Genomic DNA, 21257 nt, shown 5'->3' with positions numbered 1-21257 from the left:
TATTATTTGTACATATACACTGTCATCTCCAACACACTTGGATATCCTGCAATGAAATCAGAAAATGAAGGGTGTTTTTTAACCAGAGGATTTTGGATGAATCTCATATTTCTTTCTGACCCTGCAGCAACTGGTATTGTGTACCACATTAATAAAAGATCAAGGGTGCTGTTTCTACAACCGTTGTACATGTTATCCCCGGAATAAGCTGCAATGAGTTTTTGGTCCACATAAAAAACATACATGCATTCTTACTATTTATCGACATGTCTGCTCTTTCCCCTCATTATTAAAAAAAAAAAATCAAACAAACAGAAGCCCATCTGAGCTTGTTACTGATGCAGAGGCAGAGGCCAGGTTTTCCTGAAAGTACGAGCGGCCCGATTGAGATTCCACCGGTTGGTGTCTGAATCAGCTTCATTAATGCTCCAGAAGCTCTCCTCCGCAGCTCCTTCTTACCAGTAATCAGGATCATTTAATTTCCCGCGAGACATTAAGGAAGTATCCGAGTCTTATACCTGAGCAAGCCGGTGAGGAAATGAACACTGTTTTCACGGTACGCCACTGGAGGTGAGAACCGCAGATGGTTTCAGTGGTTCCTGTTGCTCTATTTATCCTAATTTACATTTAGGTTGGATATTGTGCTGCTTTCAGTGAATTTAGAATGGTTATGATACGCTGCTACACACAGCAGAATCAGATTAAGTGATACATTGTGATCAGAATATTAAAGAAGCTTTTACAACTGGGGATGTATTAGCAATTCAAATTCAAATGAAAAGCTTTTTCAGCTTTTAGGTCTTGCAAAAAAAAAATCTTGGTTAATGGTTAATGGATGAATATCCTGTTACAAATACTATTTATGTATCACATTTATGTTAATCTATTGTCAGTGCATACACCTTGTGGTTTTATTCAGCCACAACATAGATTTGCAGGCAGATTTTCACGGTGCTAACAATCATGATTTTCCTAGTAAACAACATTTGTTTGCGGAATCCATCAAGCTGTTTGTTTGTTTTGAGTTTTCTCATTATTGTTGATAGAAAGGTTTCCTCATTTCTACACCTTCAGGCGGTGGTTCTCAAATCTGGTCCTGGAGGCTCTCTGTTTATGCTGCCTTTCTGTTCCAACCAAAACTGCAATCCCAGAATTTTAAGAAGCTGTACATTTTTCATGTTTAGAGGGATTATTTACCCTCTCAAGCCACATTATGTCATAGCTATGCATGCCATGAAGAATAATAATCCCATGTTAATCCCATGTTATGCTTATTGTGATATGTTGCAAACGATTGCAGAAAAAGAGGTCAATTGTTTTTAACTGATCAAATTAAAGACTGACGTGAATCAATAGGCTCCTAATTGGTGAAAATGTGGACACCTGACCCCTAAAACTAACCATTTGAAAGATAATGAAGAATTCAAAGACAAAGCAAATGATAACACCAGTCTTAACCTCAGTCTTTCGTGTTTTTATGTAATAATCCCTCTAAAAAGCACCTCTCTTTTTGAATTCTGAAAAATTAACAGTTTTTTAATTAAAAAAAAAAAAAAATTCAGGCGTTGCAATTGTGGTCGGAACGAAAATCAGCATACACTGCGGGTCCCCAGGACTGAGTCTGAGGCCCACTGCCAAAGATTTTCTGAGAGATAGGGAAAATGAACACAACCACAGAAATCACCAGTAAAATAAATAATGATTCTGAGGCACTGATCCAGCTATTGCTGATACCAGATTTCTCAGTCTCAGTTTTTTAGCCAATCTGAAGTTTGTAAATGCACAATAAGCACATCTTTTCAGAAAAGCTGCGCTGCAGCCTTCTGATTCCTCTTGATATGATTTACTAGAGGAGGTCAGCCAGCTGGCTGTGATTTCAATGTCTGACACATGATTCACGCCACTCTCGCCGAATGATGACTGCCAGCGCGTCTCATATTTATCATTGTGCGCTGCCTTGCAGAGAACAGTGTTTGCTTTTGAAGTGATCCGCGAGTGATTTAGGAGACAGAGGAGAGCTGCGTTTCACAGTAGCCGTGGACATTAAACCTCAGAAATATTGGAATACGCTTATCTCCCTCTCTTCCTGAGGAAAGCAGAGAGGTGACATAACCTACGGCAGTAAGACTTAGAATATGAATGAGATGCCACCCTTCTTCTTAAGAATTTAAGCATTCATGCCCATTGTTAATTTATTATTTTTCACTAGGCGAATTCTAATCACTGAAGTACATTCTGTGACCATTTCATATCAAATTCTAAAAGACAGACTATATTCTCAGCAGTAAATTGTGAAATATTTAGCCATATAATCAACTGCATGCTATAGATCCTTAATAGTCCAGGTCATTTTTGACCCACCTATGCATTAAAAGGGTACTGTGGAGCCTAAGGGTTAATGTTTTTAGATCACAGAGCTGACCTGTGTTTGTATTTGTTGAATGGCTTAAGGAATTTGTAAGTCTGAACAAAATGCCCATGTGCATGTGTAGTACGCCATATATTTATAGTTGCGCAACATGGGCTTTGTTTGGGGCTGCTTGTGCAATGCACTGGATGAAAAGGGTAAAAAGGGTAAAAAGGCCACACCTCCCCACACAGAAAAGAGTGCCACGCCCATAAATGCCTCAAACACATTGTAGAACCACATATACAGGTAAAGGTGAAGTGCATCGTTGATATGCCACAGCATGGTTTATTTTATAATATTTTCAAGGTAAAAATCCTGCATAGTATGCCTTTAAGGACCATCTGCTAGACTGTGTAGGTGCCCTAGAGAGCAGAGATTAGGCTGGGAGATAAGGTCAAATTTACCGAGATATAATTTATTGATTGGGAACGTTCCAACATATATGGAGTTATACGAAGCATACATAAAACTGTATAATAAAGCAGTCACTAAAATAACTGCCAGGACAGAATCACATTACAAGATGACTAAATGCATACAATCATATGCAAATAAATGATCCATCCATATTCACATGACTCTGAATGAAAATAATTTCCATTTGTGGACCCAACCAGTTATTCTAATCCAACTCATCAAATGTACTCAAATTATACCTGAATTCTCCATTGTGGACATATTTTATTGTTTTCCACATCCACTTTCATCATTGCACACATTAAATTCTTTATAAAAACAAAAAAAAACTGCAATACCATCACCCATTCAACTCATACAGGCGAATCCAGCTCTATTACCTATTAAGCTTTAGGGATAATAGTCCACCTGCTCCCCTTGTGTCTCCCAGGCAACGGAGTCCCTGGAGAGGTTGGCTCTGACATCACACGGGTGAGAAACACGTAGTGCTTCCGCTGCCCTGGCATGAAAGAGGTGTTCAGACTTTTGCTTGAACTTGTGTTACAAAAACTAGCCATTAATGAGCTTTGATCTGTCTCCCAGAAGACTGTTTCTTTTCCTCTGGAGAACAAAACCCAGAGTGCCTTGTACCCGAGGAACCCGTCAGCACAAAACAATTAACCCAGCCTACAGATATAAAAAAATTAATCAATTAGCTCAAACCCCAATTGGCCAATCCATACACGGTTGGTCTATGTGGCAACTGTGAAGCACCAAGCTCCATTGTTTACTATTGTATAAATGTCTTGAAGCATGTTTCATATTTTACAAATCTCCTGCATTAGCAATGCAAATGGGCTTGCTTTTGTTGGAAGGTTTGAAAAGATTCACGTTTAGTACTTGCATTCGTACCTTACTGCAGTTTGTCATTCCAACTGACACTTTCATTGTGATAAGATGAAAGAAGCCACCTGCCAACACTTTCCAACATAATTCTACAGTTATCCCAAGAGAATATATACAGTGAATTGTTACAGAAATTAAGGGGACATCAAAGGGGAAACGTAATTTATTTTGGATCACTGTCAGTAAGAGGAATATCCTACATTACGGAATGCGTATGTTTATCGTTTGACATGGCCTTTTCGTACGCTGAAGTAAAAGAGGATGAAACAGCAAAGCAAAAGCATCAGCATTATTAAATATAATTGCGGTCCGCCTGGACAGGCTGTCATTTCAAATACCAGACCAGGAATTAAACATTCATGACAGTTGACTATCTTGGAAAGGGGGTTTTCTTGTGACACCCGTCAGATCATTTGCAAGGTGTCATCATCACTCGTCTGCTCACTTCAGTAGTAATCACACTAGCACTCCTCCTACACAACACTCAGAGCCTGGCCCTTCTCATCAGTACCGCGACAAGGCCGATCCTCTCAGCCATCAAGCACATTCACTAGTCATGTAAAAATTATATTACTGAAATGACGCAGACAATAAAAACTCATCCTTTCAGGGAATTCGAGAACTTTTGCGCATTCCCAGAATGAACCTTATCTTTAATGAGCCTTCAGTTGAAATATCTGCATGGAAATGCAAACATATTTTCCGCAGGGCATTTTACTGGATTATGGATAGTCCTGGGATACCTGAGAATGCAATCCAGATTCAAAACATACAGGATATCTTGAAACCAGCGACCAGAAAGTCTTTGTATCCCTCCACATGAGTCCACCCTCAAAAGAAGAGACCAGGATCAGGCAGCACTTAGCTTTATAATCCCAAAGCGTCCACTCGTATATAAAGGATGTGTTCTGCTTCTTTTCCAGAGAGGATTATTTATTCTGCCATAGTTTTGTTGCTGAAGTGTATACAGAATAATGAGAAAATAACTGCATTGGATTTTGCCCAAATTGAAAGGTAATTTGATATGCATACTATGCAAAGGCTCAGCTGGCAGCTGCAGAGGCTTGTGCCATGCAAGAAAGCAAACATCTGGAAAACATCCAAATGCAGAAATGGGAAAAAAATTAAAGCACTTTAATTACTGAGCCAAAGGGGAAGATTTAAATTACCAATAAACCAACAGCAATTGCGACTGCATTATTTCATTCTCATGGCTGAGTTACATTTTTGTTGTGATTCCCATTTTTGTTTTGCTTGAAAAATAAAAGGTTTAAAAGACAGCATGCAAGACAGCATAACCATTTGAAAAGATGTTGCTTTATTTCATCATGTGAAACATGGAAATTATACAGTAATGCTGCCCCTGCCCCCTTTTCCAAAAATAGCAGTGTGTGTAAAGAACAAAAAATTTAAAAGCTCCATAATAAAATAGCTAGCCAACTCTGGTACAATACAGACTGATTATTAAGGGGAAACGAAACTTCATGTCTCAACACTGCACAAATGATTGAAACATACAGTAACAAATCAAATCACAAGGTTTTTATGTTGTTTTTTGGTGACGTTTTCAAGTTCAACTTCACTTAGACAAGAATATTCTAGGTTTCAGCCTTCATTTAAATAGGATTACATAATGCAAATGTCAAGTACATATTTAACCTCATTTACTCTTAGGAACACCTTAAACTGTTACTGCTATTTTTCAAACTAACAGTGATTTTAGAGCGCCAATGAAGACTATCATTGGTACTAAAGATTTTGTCACATTTTCTTCGGTGCGGACAGCAATGTTATTTTCCATACAGATAGCGAATCTGCGGTAGCATTTGGCTTAGAACCTGGTTTCTGAGGTACCTCTTTTCAAACTGTTGCTCATGAACTCGTCGTGTTCAAAGCTCAGGTTGTTATGAGACCTGGAGATCATGAGCAGTTTTTCTTTCTTGGTGTAATCCCGTTTGCCGGAGGCCTGCGGCACCAGCAGCCTGTCCATGGGGTCCTCCTTGTTCTCCAGCCTCATGTACCCCTTGCTGTTGCTGCGGTCCAGCCTCGGCCAGCTTGGGTGCTTCCTCTGCTCTGGCTGGACCGTCAGCGTCGAGGAACCCCTCTCCAGGTCCAGAGACTTGGAGTGGACGGAGAGCATGTGGAGGGAGCTGTTGGAGCCGAAATCCTTTCGGGCGGCGCCGGGAGAGAGGTACCTCTCGCTGGCAGAGCCAGGAGACAGGGATGTTCTCGAGGACATGGAGGGGGACTCCGTGTCAGAATTGCTTCTGAGGAAAATCATGTTCGGGGATTTGGACGCTTTGGATATGTCTGGTGACGGGACAGCCAGGGACTCCACGGACGGAGGCCCGGACCGGTCCCTCCGAAGCTCGGAGTCCTCTGTGATGTTGTCGATGTCTGGCTCGTCGATCACGCAGTTGTTGAGCTTTATCACAGGCAGGGTGAATGCGCTAATGGAGGACGACACGATGGACCTGGTCTGGCACCTCTTGGAAGGGTTGCTCCTGTCTTCCCTGTGCTTTCTACCGTCAGGCTGCAGGCCAAAGATGGAGTCTGACCTCTCCCTGTAGTTGGGGAGCAGAAGGCCGGGCCCTCCTTTGGCCTCGCTCAGCAGGCCCTCCTCATCGTCGGTGGAGCTGGCCCTCCGGGATGGCCGCAGGTCATTCCTCATCCCAGAGAAGGTCAGCAGGGTGTTGGCTGCCAGCTTGGAGGCGCACTGGTTCTCATAAGTTCTCACCTCCTGCTCGCCGTAAAGGCCGGAGCAGGCCCCGTTCATGAACCTGTTCTCCTTCATCCTCAGGCTGTGGATGTCGATGACGGTGGAGTACATGTCCCTCATGTGGATGACCTTGGTTTCCCTGTCCCTGTTCTCGTGGAGGATGGCGTTGGCGCAGATGAAGATGAAGATCCCGATGCCCATGGTGAAGGGGCCCAACATCTTCATCTTCTCCGAGTGCAGGTGCTGCTCGAAGAACTGCGCCACCGTACCGCCGAGGTCACGGGCCACCTGGGTGTCGTTGGTGGACAGCTTAGCGCCGGCCACCAGGAGGTGCTCCTTGTGCGGCCAGTAGCCCAAGACGGCCATGGCTATGCCCACCATCAGTATCAGCAGACCCAGGATGAGGAAGAACCCGGAGGGGGAGTAGAAGCGGATCTTGCCCCTGACCACCACCACGTCGGAGCGGGGCTTGCGCTTAGTCTGCTTCTTCTCCTGCTGGGAGCCTGGCGTCTGCAAGGGCAGGTGATGCTGGGACCTCGCTGAGTCCTGCCTCTTCAGAGCCGCGAGGCCCGTGATTACACCGCCGGTCGCAATCATCTCTGATGCTGTGAACCGCGCTGTGGGAAAGACAACAGATAATAACGTAAAAATGCATCTGCTTCCTTGACAGGCTATTTCCTTGTCACTCGCATGCACTCCTTGTTGACTGAACTGAAGGACACATAACTGATTTAACCTCGGAAGGGCTCAATCAGGCTTTAAAATTCAGTTAGCTGTTGTCAAGCCGACAGATTCCGCGCCAAATAACGCATTGACCTTAAATTAAATTAATTTAATTTCCGCTGCCAAGTTTTCAGAGACATTTTTAATCAAGCATTACAACCTCAGGGAAACAATTGTTCTGATATATCAGGGTATCACTTTTTCATTTAAAAAGGTTTAAATGGTTTTAAAAACGAAACCAGATAGAAATTGGCTTGTACATTCGTCACCAAATGAATCCAGGACATTGGTTTAAAAAAATCCTCCCAGCTCTCTCCCACGCTTTCTATCATTTCACTTCCTGGAAAAATTGCATTAAAAAGCCAACTAGTCTGAGCCAAATACACAGTCATAAGAGATGTGCTATAAATCAAACAGGGGGGTGCTGGCTCAGGAATCTACTTGCAGGATGTACCACATGACACACAGTCTAAATCTGAGGGAAAAATCGGCAGGAAACGGCCCATTATGCCGACGGTCAACAAGAGAGCTGCGGGAGACCATCCCCTGAGATTTAGAGACATCCTACTTCAGGGGTTAGTGATTAAACTAATGATTATAACCAATATTTCAGCATGTGTGAATACACAATGATCTGCCAAAGTAGAAGAATCACACTGATAATGCAATAAAATCAGAACATGCCTGCTATGAGCTCTTCTGGAAACAGGTACACGAACCATGAATTTCTTGAGGTACTCCTGAAGACAGTGTGTAAAATTTTTTCTGTGTGTGTGTGTGTGTGTGTGTATGTAGGTGTATTTTGTATGTGCGCTGGATTGAAGACACTATTTGATGATGTCGAGCACAGCAGGAACAAAACTCTCCAAAGGAGATGACGTCATGGCATGAGGGCTGTAAGCAGAAGGATGTTTGTTTCAGGAATCCCTATGGGGACCTGGGTCAATTTCATCTTCACAGAACCTCACTGATTTTCTATAATGCACATACTACACATATTCTCACCATCCCACACGTGAACAGTGACCTTCAAAATGGATACAGTCGGGGAGTAAAATAGTCTTATTGATAGTGATGGATTCTCTGGCACCCCTGAGTTTTTCTGCCTCTGCTTTTGTTGGCACTGATGTGGGCGTTGTACCCTTTTGATGTTGACTTTACCTAAAGTTCATTAAATACCAAAATTGGGTGAAGGAAAATGCCGGAAAGTAAAAATGGAGGTTTGATTGTGCCAATGAACAGAGAACAGTCTTCCAACCACTTACAGTGGCGTTGATCGTCCTGGCATTTTTGGGACATATAAAAGTTCATAGCAATGTTTTGGCACCTTATTTTGTACGCTCTAAATTATTTGTTGCAATACTATGTCATGTCAATGGTTTAAAATTAAGAATGTCAAAGACATACAAACATACAAATGGACAAATGTCAGTGCAGCAGGGGTTGCAAGATATATATATATATATATAAAATTTAGGAGTAATAGTAACAATTTTTTGTAATAGTAACATAATGTTCTGTTTCCAAGACAACAGACAAAAGCAAGCGATTTCCCAATTTTAATCTAAAGATCCTTACTCTACTCAACCAGAAACCATATGAAAATAGGTCCTAAAACAAGAGAGCACGTTAAAATAAACTAACATGAATACTATAGGGATAACCATTTTCAAAAAGCTTAAATCATTTGATTGCAATACTGGCTACTATCTCATGCTCTGTGATGTGAACACACACCCTCAGTTTGACAGTTACTTTCCATTTGAAGTCTTAGATTTGTATGCTGAGAAACAATTCCTCCTTAATTGTATGCATGAGATCAATTGCTCCATATTTAGACGCCTTTAGGTATCACACTGCTGTAGATACTCCAGTCATTATTTGAAATCACTGTATGTTTTTATTATTTGAAATCCCATTATGCAGAAATATGAGAGCGTAATTGCTGTCATTCCACACAAATAATTATACATTTTCTGCCAGGGCTAGAAAGCTTATCCAGCGGTGTGTCAATGTGTTTAATCTCGCATAGCAATCATGTACTGTTTAAGACAGGGGCTTCATGCACCACGTTAGCCAAATCTGATACTGGTTCGGTTTTCTACTCGTCTGTAGCAAGGGTGTCCTAATGGGGGAATAATGGAGTAGAATGACTGTGGTGTTAACTTTCGAATCTGAAGGCAGTCAATGGATTTTCACATGCCATATTGACCTGAAAGTGCATATACACATTGATGAAACATGCTGTACAAGCTGGGCTCGCAGGTCACTTCGACTTAAGATTCCTAATGAAACTCCAAGGATACAAATGATGAGAATCTATCTGTTCCTATAGTAACCTAGATAGGCAGTTAGATAAATCTGCCAGTATGATATCTTATAGTACAAATTGTTTTAGTATGAGTGCTGCTGTCCATTTTCTTGACTGACATGATAAAAGAGATAAAATATAGATGGAACTATCATGTTGTGTGTATCAGTGTCTGGCTTTTGATTGGAGTAAACTGTATTTTCACTTCACCTTTAGCTCCAATTTTTAGTAATAGTTGTTGACAGAGTCCTGCGCTTACTGTGTCACATTAGTTGAATGAATGCATTATCTCCAACAAACTGGGGTCCCCGGCCTCACCAAAAACGGCAAAGTTTCAAGTCGGGTTAACATAACACAAGAAACTACGCATTATTTGATATGCATACTTAAAATACTACACATTTTTTATGTTAGATGGTGAATATACATTGTTTATTTTAAAACGTCTAAGCTAATAATACAATAATACAAATATTTTTTTCATTATCGTATTTAAAATTTTACAATAATATATCAGGTTGAAAGTCCTAAGTCCTAATGCATACTGAAGCCATTTGTAACTCTTTAGAATGAAAAGACAAACAATGTAAGAAATATTACATTGAAGGAAGATGGAGATTACCTACTACTGTAGCTTGTTCACTCATTAAAAAGAAATATCTGATACACTATGATTGGATTTTCTGGTTAGACTTGAGGAAAACAACACACAGAGGTTATGTACATAATTGGTGGCTTGAAGTAAACGTGTATTTTGCACTGGAGGAAGATCAGAGGTTATGAAGATGATGACACACATAGACACAGGCAAGGTACATGAACTAATGTTCCCTTCCTGGCTCCTTAATGTCTCCAGTCTCTACTTCTGTGTCTGTGTTCCAGCTGAAAATCTGTCAATCTCACTGGACCCAATGATTGCATTCTAAAAAAATGGTTTCAGATACAAGACTAAAATAATTAGCAGGGCAAAAACACACTCGGATCCGGATGTTGTGTAGGGCTGCCTGCTGTGCTATGACTCCGCGAGGTCCCTGATGTTCTGTTTTCCAAGTACAAAGGCCCAGCAGCATCATACGCTTTTTTGTTCAGGGATGAGGCTACATTAAAAATCCACTGATTTCCAAGAATAAAGCAGAGACCACAGAGAACAGAGGATCACCCTGCCCAGGAAGGAAGAGACCACAGACTTCTCTGGGTGACAGAAGACTGGGCTGGGGGAGGTCTGACCATTGCTCTGGAAGGTGAGGGAGTGAGGTACACTGCACACAAACTGAACATCTCATCAGCATTCTTTTGTTTTGATAAATCATTTTATGACAAATTAATTGCAATCATAAATTAATGGACAACTAATGAATCGGCATCTTATGATTTTTCAGTGATCCATCACCAAGTGCCTATTTGTTGAACCACGTAAGCACAATAAAAACAGCAGCAGTATAAAATATGCCATTGTGAATTGGACTACTTTTGTGCTGTGTAAAGGCAGTGGCATAATTCAGTTAAGAGTTCAATTGCAGACTAGTCTTGTTATAAATGGCTGCAGTTGGTCTATCGAGAGCTACTACCAAAACATCAAATTAACCAAAATCTGGTTGATCAAGCGTTATTTCAAAAAAAAAAAAAGTTTCTGCTCATCTGATAAATCATGACATTTTTTAAAGTTCATATGAAAGAATATAACACGAATAGTACTTCAGCCTCGAAATTAATTTCCAGAAGGTGGAAAAACAGTATCACTATACCATATAGGACACGTGCGCTGAGTGAGTGACTGGGCGATGTAATGAGAAGGTTGAACTCACAAAAGCGATCCATCCAACGCTCTATAGACATGCCATTCTTCGCCCAAATATGTTGAGAAATGCGTCAGCTACATCGTAATGGCTGGTGATAGTTTTCGTGCATCCGAACTTGTCGGAGGGTATAAGAATTTTAGGACCACGTGAAGTGGCCATACATGACAGGAATAAGGAGAAACGACCTATTTTCTGAGGACATTCGTGAAACGTCGAAAAGGATATCGTATTTAATTAATGATCAACCATTTTATCTTTGTCTTCAAGTGCGCGCAAGAGAGATGTTCGCCACTGATAGCTTGCATGCTCTTAATGCTCATAAAATAGGAAATATGTGTATGTAAGAATGGACAACTAAAAAATGTCAATAAACAAACCGAATTAAGAAAAAACACAATGCAACTTCGAACGTGAAACAGTTCTAAACAGTTCGGATATGTCGATAAAATGCGTTTATTCCGTTATGCCACTGTCCATAGCTTAACTTATCAAGCATTCTGAATTGCATTAAAATACTTGTTAAATAATTGTTAGCAGAATATGGTTGTAACAAGGGTGAAAATAACCCAGGTGGGTTCATTTTTAAACGTATAGCCTATACTCACCTGTTTAGAAAACGGTTTCTTAGTGTGCCATTGTTATTTGACCATTACGCGGGGAAATGTTTGGCGCAAACCGGGTTTTCTCAGTTCTCCAGATCGCAATGCCATGCGCATTTGTATTCCCCATTTAGTATAACTTGCTCTTTCTCACTCTGAGAAGAATCGGAATGCCATAGGAAAAAAAATCCAACTTCCGTGGATGTGGACTCTCTCTTCATTATTTCCCTCCATTTCGGACACAGTAAGTGCTGAAACTAGCCATCCAGGCGCACAAAAGATATAATACATTGTTTATTATTTCAGTTACTTCATCAAACGTCTCCACGTTCTTTCGCCTCGGTCCCCAATAGGTACAACTCTAAGGAAACAAATGCATAAAGATAGCCGTTTCATTTCTCCTCCAAACCAACAAGTTTCAAATACTGGTCAGTTGTTATTATTTTAATTGAGATAATGGCATTATCAAATCTTTCATGTTTACTCAATAAAATCCGTCCGTGGACACTCTGTATGATACCACAATAGGAAGAGTCCACTTTTGTCCACTTTTAAATGAGCATTTGTTGTATTGTTCTTTTTCAACATAGAACCAAACCATGGGCAAGCGCACTGTAAAGTTTCCTTCCCATTTGGAACGGTATGTATAATCCACGGAGACTGAAACCCGACGTGGTCTTTCCTTTTAAATATATGATGATTATCCTTTCCTTTACCACGGAGCGACAGAGATGTCTGCAAGCAGATTGCTGGTGAAAATACGCTCCCTCTACTCAAAGCATTGTCATAAAGGGAAGCCTGGCGACTGGCGAGATTTGTACGCTCACGTGACGCTTCACTTTAAATGACGCACAATGAACCGAGGAGGAAAAAAATGGCAATTTAAATGTATGCATCGCTGAGGTCAAGGCATCCAATTCCAATTGTCAGATTGGTTATATTAAACAGTTTCACCACAAGACAAGAAATGAAAATTCCAAACGTAAGATGTTATATATTTTCATTCGCTTTATATTAATAGATATAATTCGATTTTTCAATATTCACAGCGTCAGATAACAATCTAAATTGTTGTGCATCTAGAGTCCGTATATGAAAAAAGCCGTTGTCATGTAACGCAGATTTATAATAAATGAATGTATGGCAACACACATTAACCCCAAGAGCTATGCCTGTTTATAAAGGGCAGTATCAATGGGTGTGCATAATGTACATAAGTCACAGTTTATGTTTGCTTAGCACATGCTCCACTTTTATAATCACTTTAATCATGCAGAAGTGATTTAAAAAAAATAAACATTTAGCCAGCTTGACGGAAGAAAAAAGCTTCCACATCCTTCATTGACTTTCCTGACAGACAGTACATGCTGACCAACCCTTTGGCTTGGCAGAATGACATAAAAACAGACACTTATGGAGACAGCATGCTTGGTTGCTGTTACCCCCTACTAAAGAGTTAACCAACAGAACGAGATCCATATCTAAAGTCTTGCAGATGTTTGGAGTCTCTGCAATTTCCTGTGTTTATACAACTCATATCTGCCTCAACTCTGTAAAAAAGTTAAATCTTTACAGTGTTGATTCTGGGCAGGGAAAGATTCCGTTTATGACTTCTCCAAAGACTTAGTTTTCAAGTTAGAGATGTGCTTTTATCTGATCCAAAATGGATTAAAAAAAAATAAAAAAATGTGCCTTTAGTATCATGCTGCTGATGTAAGATTCAAGGCATGGGAGATTTTTGATCTGAACATGTTTATCTTTCCTATTAACCTCTATTTTACCTTTTTGCTCCTTGTGGGACAGTTTTGGAATTCCAGTGTGGTTTCTTTGTTGGGTTGTTTTGCATATCTGTTTGGACAATGGCACGAGAGGGGGAGTGTGCAGCATGAAATATATTTTTATTGTTTTAGACATGCTACTAGCCAAGATTGGTCGGTCTGCCCATTCTCATCTCTGAAAGTTCAGTTTTTATCATTGTTCCCTTGTTCCATAAAGACAAGACTTAATTGTAAAACCTGTTGTTGGATTTGTAATTGGTTGCTGATTGTAAATTTTATGCCTCTCCACTGCAGACACATATCTCTGAATGGCAAATTAAATGGGTCTGTTGCTGTGGCTGAAGTGGATTTTTTTTTCATCACAGTCTAGATCATTCGTCATAGTATTACACAAACTACATTCGGTGATAATTCCTTGAATGGATAATTATGACTCTTTATATACTGTATAACTGCATGTTCCTTTGTAAGATTTTTCCGTTCAAATTCTTAATGTATAATGAAAGCATGCTTGTACATCATTTATAAAAGAGCAGCAGGCAGAAATGAACAGGTAATTAATTTTACTGTTCGGCAAAGAAAAGGTAGTGGCACTTGAGATATGTTTACAACTATGACTTAACACCTTAACATCCAGAAATACTACAGTAGGTGTCAGTTAAAGACAAGCAAAGATAAAGAAAGAATGGTTAAAGACTCTTCACAACCCCAGAGGCTGCTTTCATAGGCTTTGAATCTCATCTAATGCATTGGTATCCTTTCCCCTTGTAAATCTATCAGAAATGACCCCTCCCCCCCCTCCTCCCCATTTTGATCCCTTCTGTTGTTTAATAAACACAGAGAATGCATACATCTGGAAGATATAAGGCCAGCGGCAGTAGAGTACCTCCACTGAATGGAATGCTCTAAAAAAAGCCTTTCGAATTGTCGAATCAAGTCCAGTTGATTTATAAAGCGCATTTAAAATGACTATCATCAACCAAAGTGCTGTACAATTAGTAAATACAGAGGATAAACAACACAAAAACAAGGGAATAATACACAGAATACACAAAAACAAGAACAAGCAAAAAAAAAAAAAAATGAAGCAGATGTAAATAAATGAAAATAGACTCGTTCTTTAGATAAGGATTCCACTGGAACAATTCTAAACTATTCTATGTTTTTGATGCTCAATATCTCTTTAGAACTTTTTTTAAAGAACATTTTTCTCCTCAATTGCCGCTTGCGTACATCAAGTCCCTGCTTTGCTTCCTGCTGCACACACACGCACATGTTCTCTCCTGGTTCACTCTCTTATCTCTAAGCCAGTGATTACTTTCCCCACTGCAGGCCACACAGTGGCACAGAAGCGCTGGTGACCAGAGGAGGGTATCTGTGCCTCTCACTCTCCATTGGAAGCCCGTGGGCCTGGTGCAGCTTTGGGAGAAAGTATTGGAGCAGAAACCCGGCGAAACGTGTTCACCTTGAACTCACCCTACCAGGAGGAAGCCATTTTTCCCCACTGCGACAGGCGCATGATATAGCCCAGCCTGAAACCTGTGACAATATTACCCAGCCTCCACTTGTGGTAATAAGTGCTTTACCAGCTGAGCCTATTATATGAAATACTAATACATGATAATAAATAAGTAAATATATAACTATATATAAATAAATAAGTAAAAATACTTTAAAAATATGTTTTAAAACATATTATAATTACAGACCCAACACAATAAAATAATTGTATAAATATTACTCTGTGCAGTCCCCAATAATGTTTTTGTTATTTTTTAGTTTATGTTCTAAACAGGGTAATTGCGAACTTAATTCAAAATCGATCTGAGGGTCTGGCTCCATTTGTAAACTGCGTATGGAGAAAGCCCTTGCAGGAACATTAGGCATGGACATTCTTTTCCAGGCCATTTTGGGGACTTGCCTATAAATTTGGGCTTAAAAGGTATTTGTCAAAATCACGTGCACATCACAAGGCCTTGAAAGTGCCAATACCTGGACATAAATCGAAAGGCCTGCCATTATCGTTAATTCTGATACAAGGACCGTGCAAGGTTGAAACCATTCACACTTCGGTGATTTTCCTTTGTTCCACACGAGTAAGCTGTGGCCCTCTCCTGAAAATATTACAGTGCCTAAAATGGTATTCCTTGACTGAATATAATAATAACCATATTTCTGCAGTGTCCGTTTTTAAACGAGACATGAGAGGCGAAATCGCAAAGGCGCTCCCTCGGTGGAAGGCGATACGCCTACACTGACCTTCCCCGACTCGTTGGGTGTTTATTCCTTTTAAATATACATTAATCATTCGCCCTTATCACCCCTGACTTTTAAATATGAAAACAGGGCTCACTACCCAACCAAGCCACAGTAGTGTACACTGGATAGCCTAAATAGGATTTGTTGATTTTATTATGGATTGGCTTATGTCTTTTTATTGCTGCCATATACCAAAGAATAACACCACTGCACAGGGTGAAGAGCACATAAATAAATTGAGAGGAGGCCTTTCTAGGAGGCATAAAAACTGTTAAATGGAGGGAAAGTATCTGTAAATATCAACCTTTGTGGTGAATTAAGGTAACAAAACAATAGATTAGTCAGGAAAATAAGGACAATCTGTAAATCCTCCTTTTTAATATTTTTGATCATTGACTGAAAATGTTTATAAAAGAGAATTCTCCAAAGAATGTTCCAACACTGATAACATGAATCTGTAGACTGAGATATTTCAAAAGGTCATCCCTGTCAATCATCATAACACTGATTTTCTCGGAATTTCCTTAACATATATCGAGATCCTGTGTGCGTGAGTGGTTTTCGTTTTTTGTTCCGTGGGTTAGTGAGGGGGCTGGTTGTACAAACCGGAGAGAATCGTAGCTAAAATCCCCGTGGTTTGGGATTACGGTCGCTGTCAATCAATTGTCGAGTGCGGCGGTGGAGGACGCTTAGCCGCCTTATCCACAGGTACACATTTGCGACCTTTAGCTGAAGCCCCGCCACACACCGTCCTCGGCGAAAGCCAGTGCGGCGGGTCTCGGTCGTGGAGGAACAGACCTTCTTATAGGGGACGTTGCCATTAGGACAGGTCTGCCAAGTAAGCTTGCTGGCACGCTTCAGCCGGCTTCTGCTGCATGAGGGGGTTTCAAAGGCAGCAGGCTCAGAATCTACTGCTGGCGTGAGTCACAGGGTAATGCTGTTGTATAAGACAATTGCATGCTTATCAGGTGGTAGTGCGATGTGATGGTAAGGAACTGGCTGTTCCTGTTCCCTAACCAGGCGCGGCAGTTGTATTCTCGGGAAAAGCACGTAACCTGAATTATTTCGGGAAAGCGAATCCGTCTTTTTCGTGTATGTTGTGTAAAATTATTGGAAGTCACCTTGGACATGGATGCCTGCCAAGCAAAGGAATAATAATCATTTCCAAAGCCGCTGTGGTGCCCAGATGAGGAGGGATTGATTATGCTTAATGGACTTATGCTTAAATGGATGTCACACTTACAGTTCCCCCTAAATCAATTCCAAACACTTATTTTGAAAATGTTTCCACTTTGTGATCCTTGGGGTAGAATATGTTGATCTATATGTATAAAACTGTCTAGTATGTAGCATCATAAATGTCCACTTATGAGAGATTTATAAAATACATCTCTGTGATTTATCTCAATGATCTCGATAAAAGGACAGCAATGCTACACTCTGTGACATGTCATTTTTTTCCCATGCCATCTCGCCTCAGTTCGGGATGCCGAGTCACGTACATCTGCGAGCGCTCGTTCCTCGTTCAAGCTCTTCTCCGAAGCCCCCGAAGTTTGGTTTGACCTGAAGACGAAACCTCTAATGAAGAGCCGGCCCTGGATTTCTGAAGATGTCTAATGTCATTACTCGAGCGGCTCTCCTCAGTTCGCCCTCATCACTGCAGCCAACCTGGCAGAGACTCAACCCGCCGGTCACCTCGACCCTAAAGGAGTGGCGGCTGTTTTGTGACGTCCCCCGAAAGTAATTACGTGATCCCGTGCGTGAGATGGAAAGAGCGGCAGTTCAGTACGAGTTCCTGAACTTAGTAATGGTGCGCCTTTCATGGGTGGAGAAGGAACATCTGAGGATTTCTGAGAGGATTCAAAAGAAGCTTATCTTTGGCCTTGTACGGAGCCTTTGAATTAAGAAGCTTTTCGGGTTTCTATTTAGTTTCCTGGGCAAGGAGAAATATCTGAAAAAGGGTATCTCTGTACAGATGGGAACACACAGAGAGGCAAAGCTCTACCAATGTAGGCCTCAAAAGAAGCCTTAGATTAATCTTTGAAGTCACGCTCTGTGCACTGTGTAGGTGGCAAAGAGCAGCACTATAGATAGAATACTAATACTAACTTTCTTAATTAGCAGTCCTTTTGAGCTAGGGAATGATGGGGAGGTCTGCAAAAGAATTAACCTGTTGCCCACCCCACCTCCTCCCCTCGAGTAAATTGCCTTTCCATACCTTGCCAAGAACATGAGTTTGCATTTATGTGTGTTAACAAGCAGTCCTCTTCTACTCAACATGAAATCACAAGCAAATCAGTCATGCAACTGCTTTTCCTTCAGTAACGCTTATTATTGAGAGCAAACACAGGTTTAAAATTGGCTATAAGGAACTGGAGGGTAAATATACACTGAAAATGTATAAAAATAGAACTCTTGTTGCCATGGAAATTCCAATTGTGTTTGTGACGTTAATTGGCTTTCCTCGCTGCTGGATTCAGCTTAAGATGGGCAAGCATCCAGGCAATAACCAGGATTTGTGACCTGCCATTACCTATTAATGGATAATTTTTCTGCGTATGTGCCTGAGTGTAATTATTTTGCAGAAATTATCATCCTTAAATAGGCTATTATTCCAAATGGAGCACCGGTTTTAAAAACATTCTACATTCAACTGAAAACTAGACAACATTTGCTGTTACTAATCTCTAAATATAAAGATTGCGTAACGTACATACAGTTGTTCTCCTGAAATAGTGTGATGATGCAATCATCATAGATGCTTTATCTTCTTATTCAATGATTTCATCATAATAATATATTTTGAGTCAATGTACATGCATGATGCAACATGGACACGTTGGACTATTTTATTTGTGACATAGCTGAGCAATGGCAATTTAATTAAATATTCATGGCTTAATGACTTCCATTTTTTCCATATGTCCCAGTGATTAAAGCCAGAGGATTTACCGTATACAAAGAACACAAAGAGGCAAGTGAACAGTTGATCCAATCTGTGAATTCATATTGTTATATTTCTAAACTAATGGGAATTCTGCCAAAACAACAAACCTTCAAAATATAAATCCAGGTCGTTTGAAAATAATTTGGCAAAAACTGTAATATTGCTCATTTATGGCAGTACGCAATTTAATTAATCAAACAAGTGAGTGTTATTTATGTTTATGCCAATGGACGTGTGTTTATACAGCACCTCTCATAGCTGGAATGGAGTCTTCTTCAAAACTTTTACATTACCAAATTACTTTTACTTAACTTAAATTAACTCTATGATTGCATACTGTGCTCAATGTAAAACTAATATAATTTGCATAATACACAAAAGAGAAATCTCACTCACGTATATAAAAGATGTAGGGACAAGATGTTCACCCTTCACAATATAGATTGTAGTTGGGTAACATCCAATAATGCCTGTTAATGAGAAGAAAAAAAAAAGAAAAAAATCAAAGATGGACCCAGATTCTAAAACTATGGAACTGAAACTATTTATGAATAGTTGCTGTAATAAATTTGACAATCCAAGGCATTACTGAGCTCATTCATTCATGGGTTTGAATCAATTATTTGTTCAACGAAACTAGCTTTACGGTAGAATTTCAGTTTGTTTACAGATTTAAATGTTGTGTGGGAGTAAATCGTTCCTTTTCCCTCAGGAGCCAAGACTATATTTATCATTTTCTACAATACTTTTACCGCACAGAACTACATATATCCAGGAATGTGTGGAGTAAATAGGTTTTTGATATCAAATAAAAGAATGCATTCCCTAGACAGAGCTCTGGGAGGAAACCATGAAGATACTATTCCTGGCCACTGAATTGACAAACTACACGTCATGCAGAAATACTAACAAAAAGCTGTGTACCAGTGAATATTCACCCGTGGTGTTTCTAATGGTCAGTCTCATAGTATGGAATGCAGAAAACATGTGATAAATTCCTTCGGAATATACAGTGGAGGGGGATGGACCCAGTAAAATATCAACAGTCTGAGTATTTCCAGTGAGATTTTAGTGCAAGCCCCTTCAGAGATGTCCATGTACGGAGGATTTAAAACAAAATTCTTCCTTTGGAAATTGTTCATTTATTTACAATATACTGTATTAAAAAACATTGGTTTTTAATCAGTTATATCCTCACAAGTCACTGAATTAAAAAAAAAAAAAAATCACCTGAACTCGTACTGAACTAACGAAGCAATGGAAACTTCTGGTATTCTGCCAGTTTAAATCAGTACGAATGACATTTAATACCAAGGAGACCCTCAAACGGTGTTGCCAACAACCAGGCCATCTGCATCCCAGATGATACTAGACAAGTGACGGCTTTCAATGCCCCTCTTCGCAAATGAGACGTGGTATTCAAAAAGGTCCACAGGTCCTCATTTTAGTTCCTGAATACTGTCACCGTCAGAGCCACTATGAATACATCCATGCAGGCTATCGTATAAAGAGAAAGCATCACACAGGAACAGTCATTATGAAATGTGAACATTTTTCTATGCTTCCCAACCCTCCTCTCAAAGGGATGTTTATGTTTATTCGTTCTAACTCAGGAATTTACACAAGCAAATGATACAATGAGACTTTTCCATTTTGGGTACTCTTCCTATCATAATACAATATCTTTAAATGCAATTCAATTTCACTTTTATACAGTATATTGTGTATATAAAAGGACTATATCTTATATACCATATTGTTACCTTTTGTGATTTCCATTGAACTGAGAGGAAGCATAATGCATTTACGACAGGGTTTATACTTTTTTTTAAATGACAAAATGGATGTGACACCAGTGTGCATTGCTGTATTATGTTATTGTTCTATTCCATATTTTCTATTTACCGTATTTTTCTTTGTCTTACTGACAAACACAGATCATTCCATCCCTCTTTCCCCATGCCACACACGCACACACACACACATGCGCATGTACACACACACACACACACACACTCAAGATGGCATTAACACTCATCTAAAACATGAAGACCTAGATATGGTGTCTCCATGGTGACAATGATGCTTGTTGCTGTGGTAGCATAGCAGAGTTACATTGGTTTAAAACACACCCGCGCACACACACACACACACACATCATTAAACAGATGCTGAATCTAGGCGAGTACATATCCTTACTAATTAATGAATTTCCATGGACACAACCAAAGCAGGCCTCTGAAATCGGCCGTACTGCACAGAATGTTCCAAATAGATTCCAAGAATCTGAATCTGTATTGTTCAAGCTGTGATTCTGTATGTGATTTGTGACAGGGACATGAAATGTACAATATTTAACATGTACCTTGCAGGTACAATGACAATGAGTGAACAGAAGTGTCAACCAAAT

The 21257-nt window shown here is 40.0% G+C and overlaps 1 protein-coding gene across 1 annotated transcript; it reads right to left on the bottom strand.

Annotated features, from left to right (window-relative positions):
• Positions 1-5009: 5009 nt before the first annotated feature.
• tmem200a (transmembrane protein 200A) lies at positions 5010-12664 on the bottom strand. Its single transcript, XM_064340066.1, has 2 exons — positions 11870-12664; positions 5010-7048 (listed from the first exon to the last, which is right to left on the bottom strand). The coding sequence occupies exon 2, from the start codon at positions 7026-7028 to the stop codon at positions 5544-5546; it is 1485 nt and encodes a 494-aa protein (XP_064196136.1). The 5' UTR covers positions 7029-7048; positions 11870-12664; the 3' UTR covers positions 5010-5543.
• Positions 12665-21257: the final 8593 nt, after the last annotated feature.

The sequence above is a fragment of the Anguilla rostrata genome, chromosome 6 (assembly GCF_018555375.3).
Source record: "Anguilla rostrata isolate EN2019 chromosome 6, ASM1855537v3, whole genome shotgun sequence".
Taxonomy (NCBI): domain Eukaryota; kingdom Metazoa; phylum Chordata; class Actinopteri; order Anguilliformes; family Anguillidae; genus Anguilla; species Anguilla rostrata.
The sequence above is the reverse complement of the archived record's forward strand: the minus strand, read 5'-3'. Positions and strand labels throughout refer to the sequence as shown.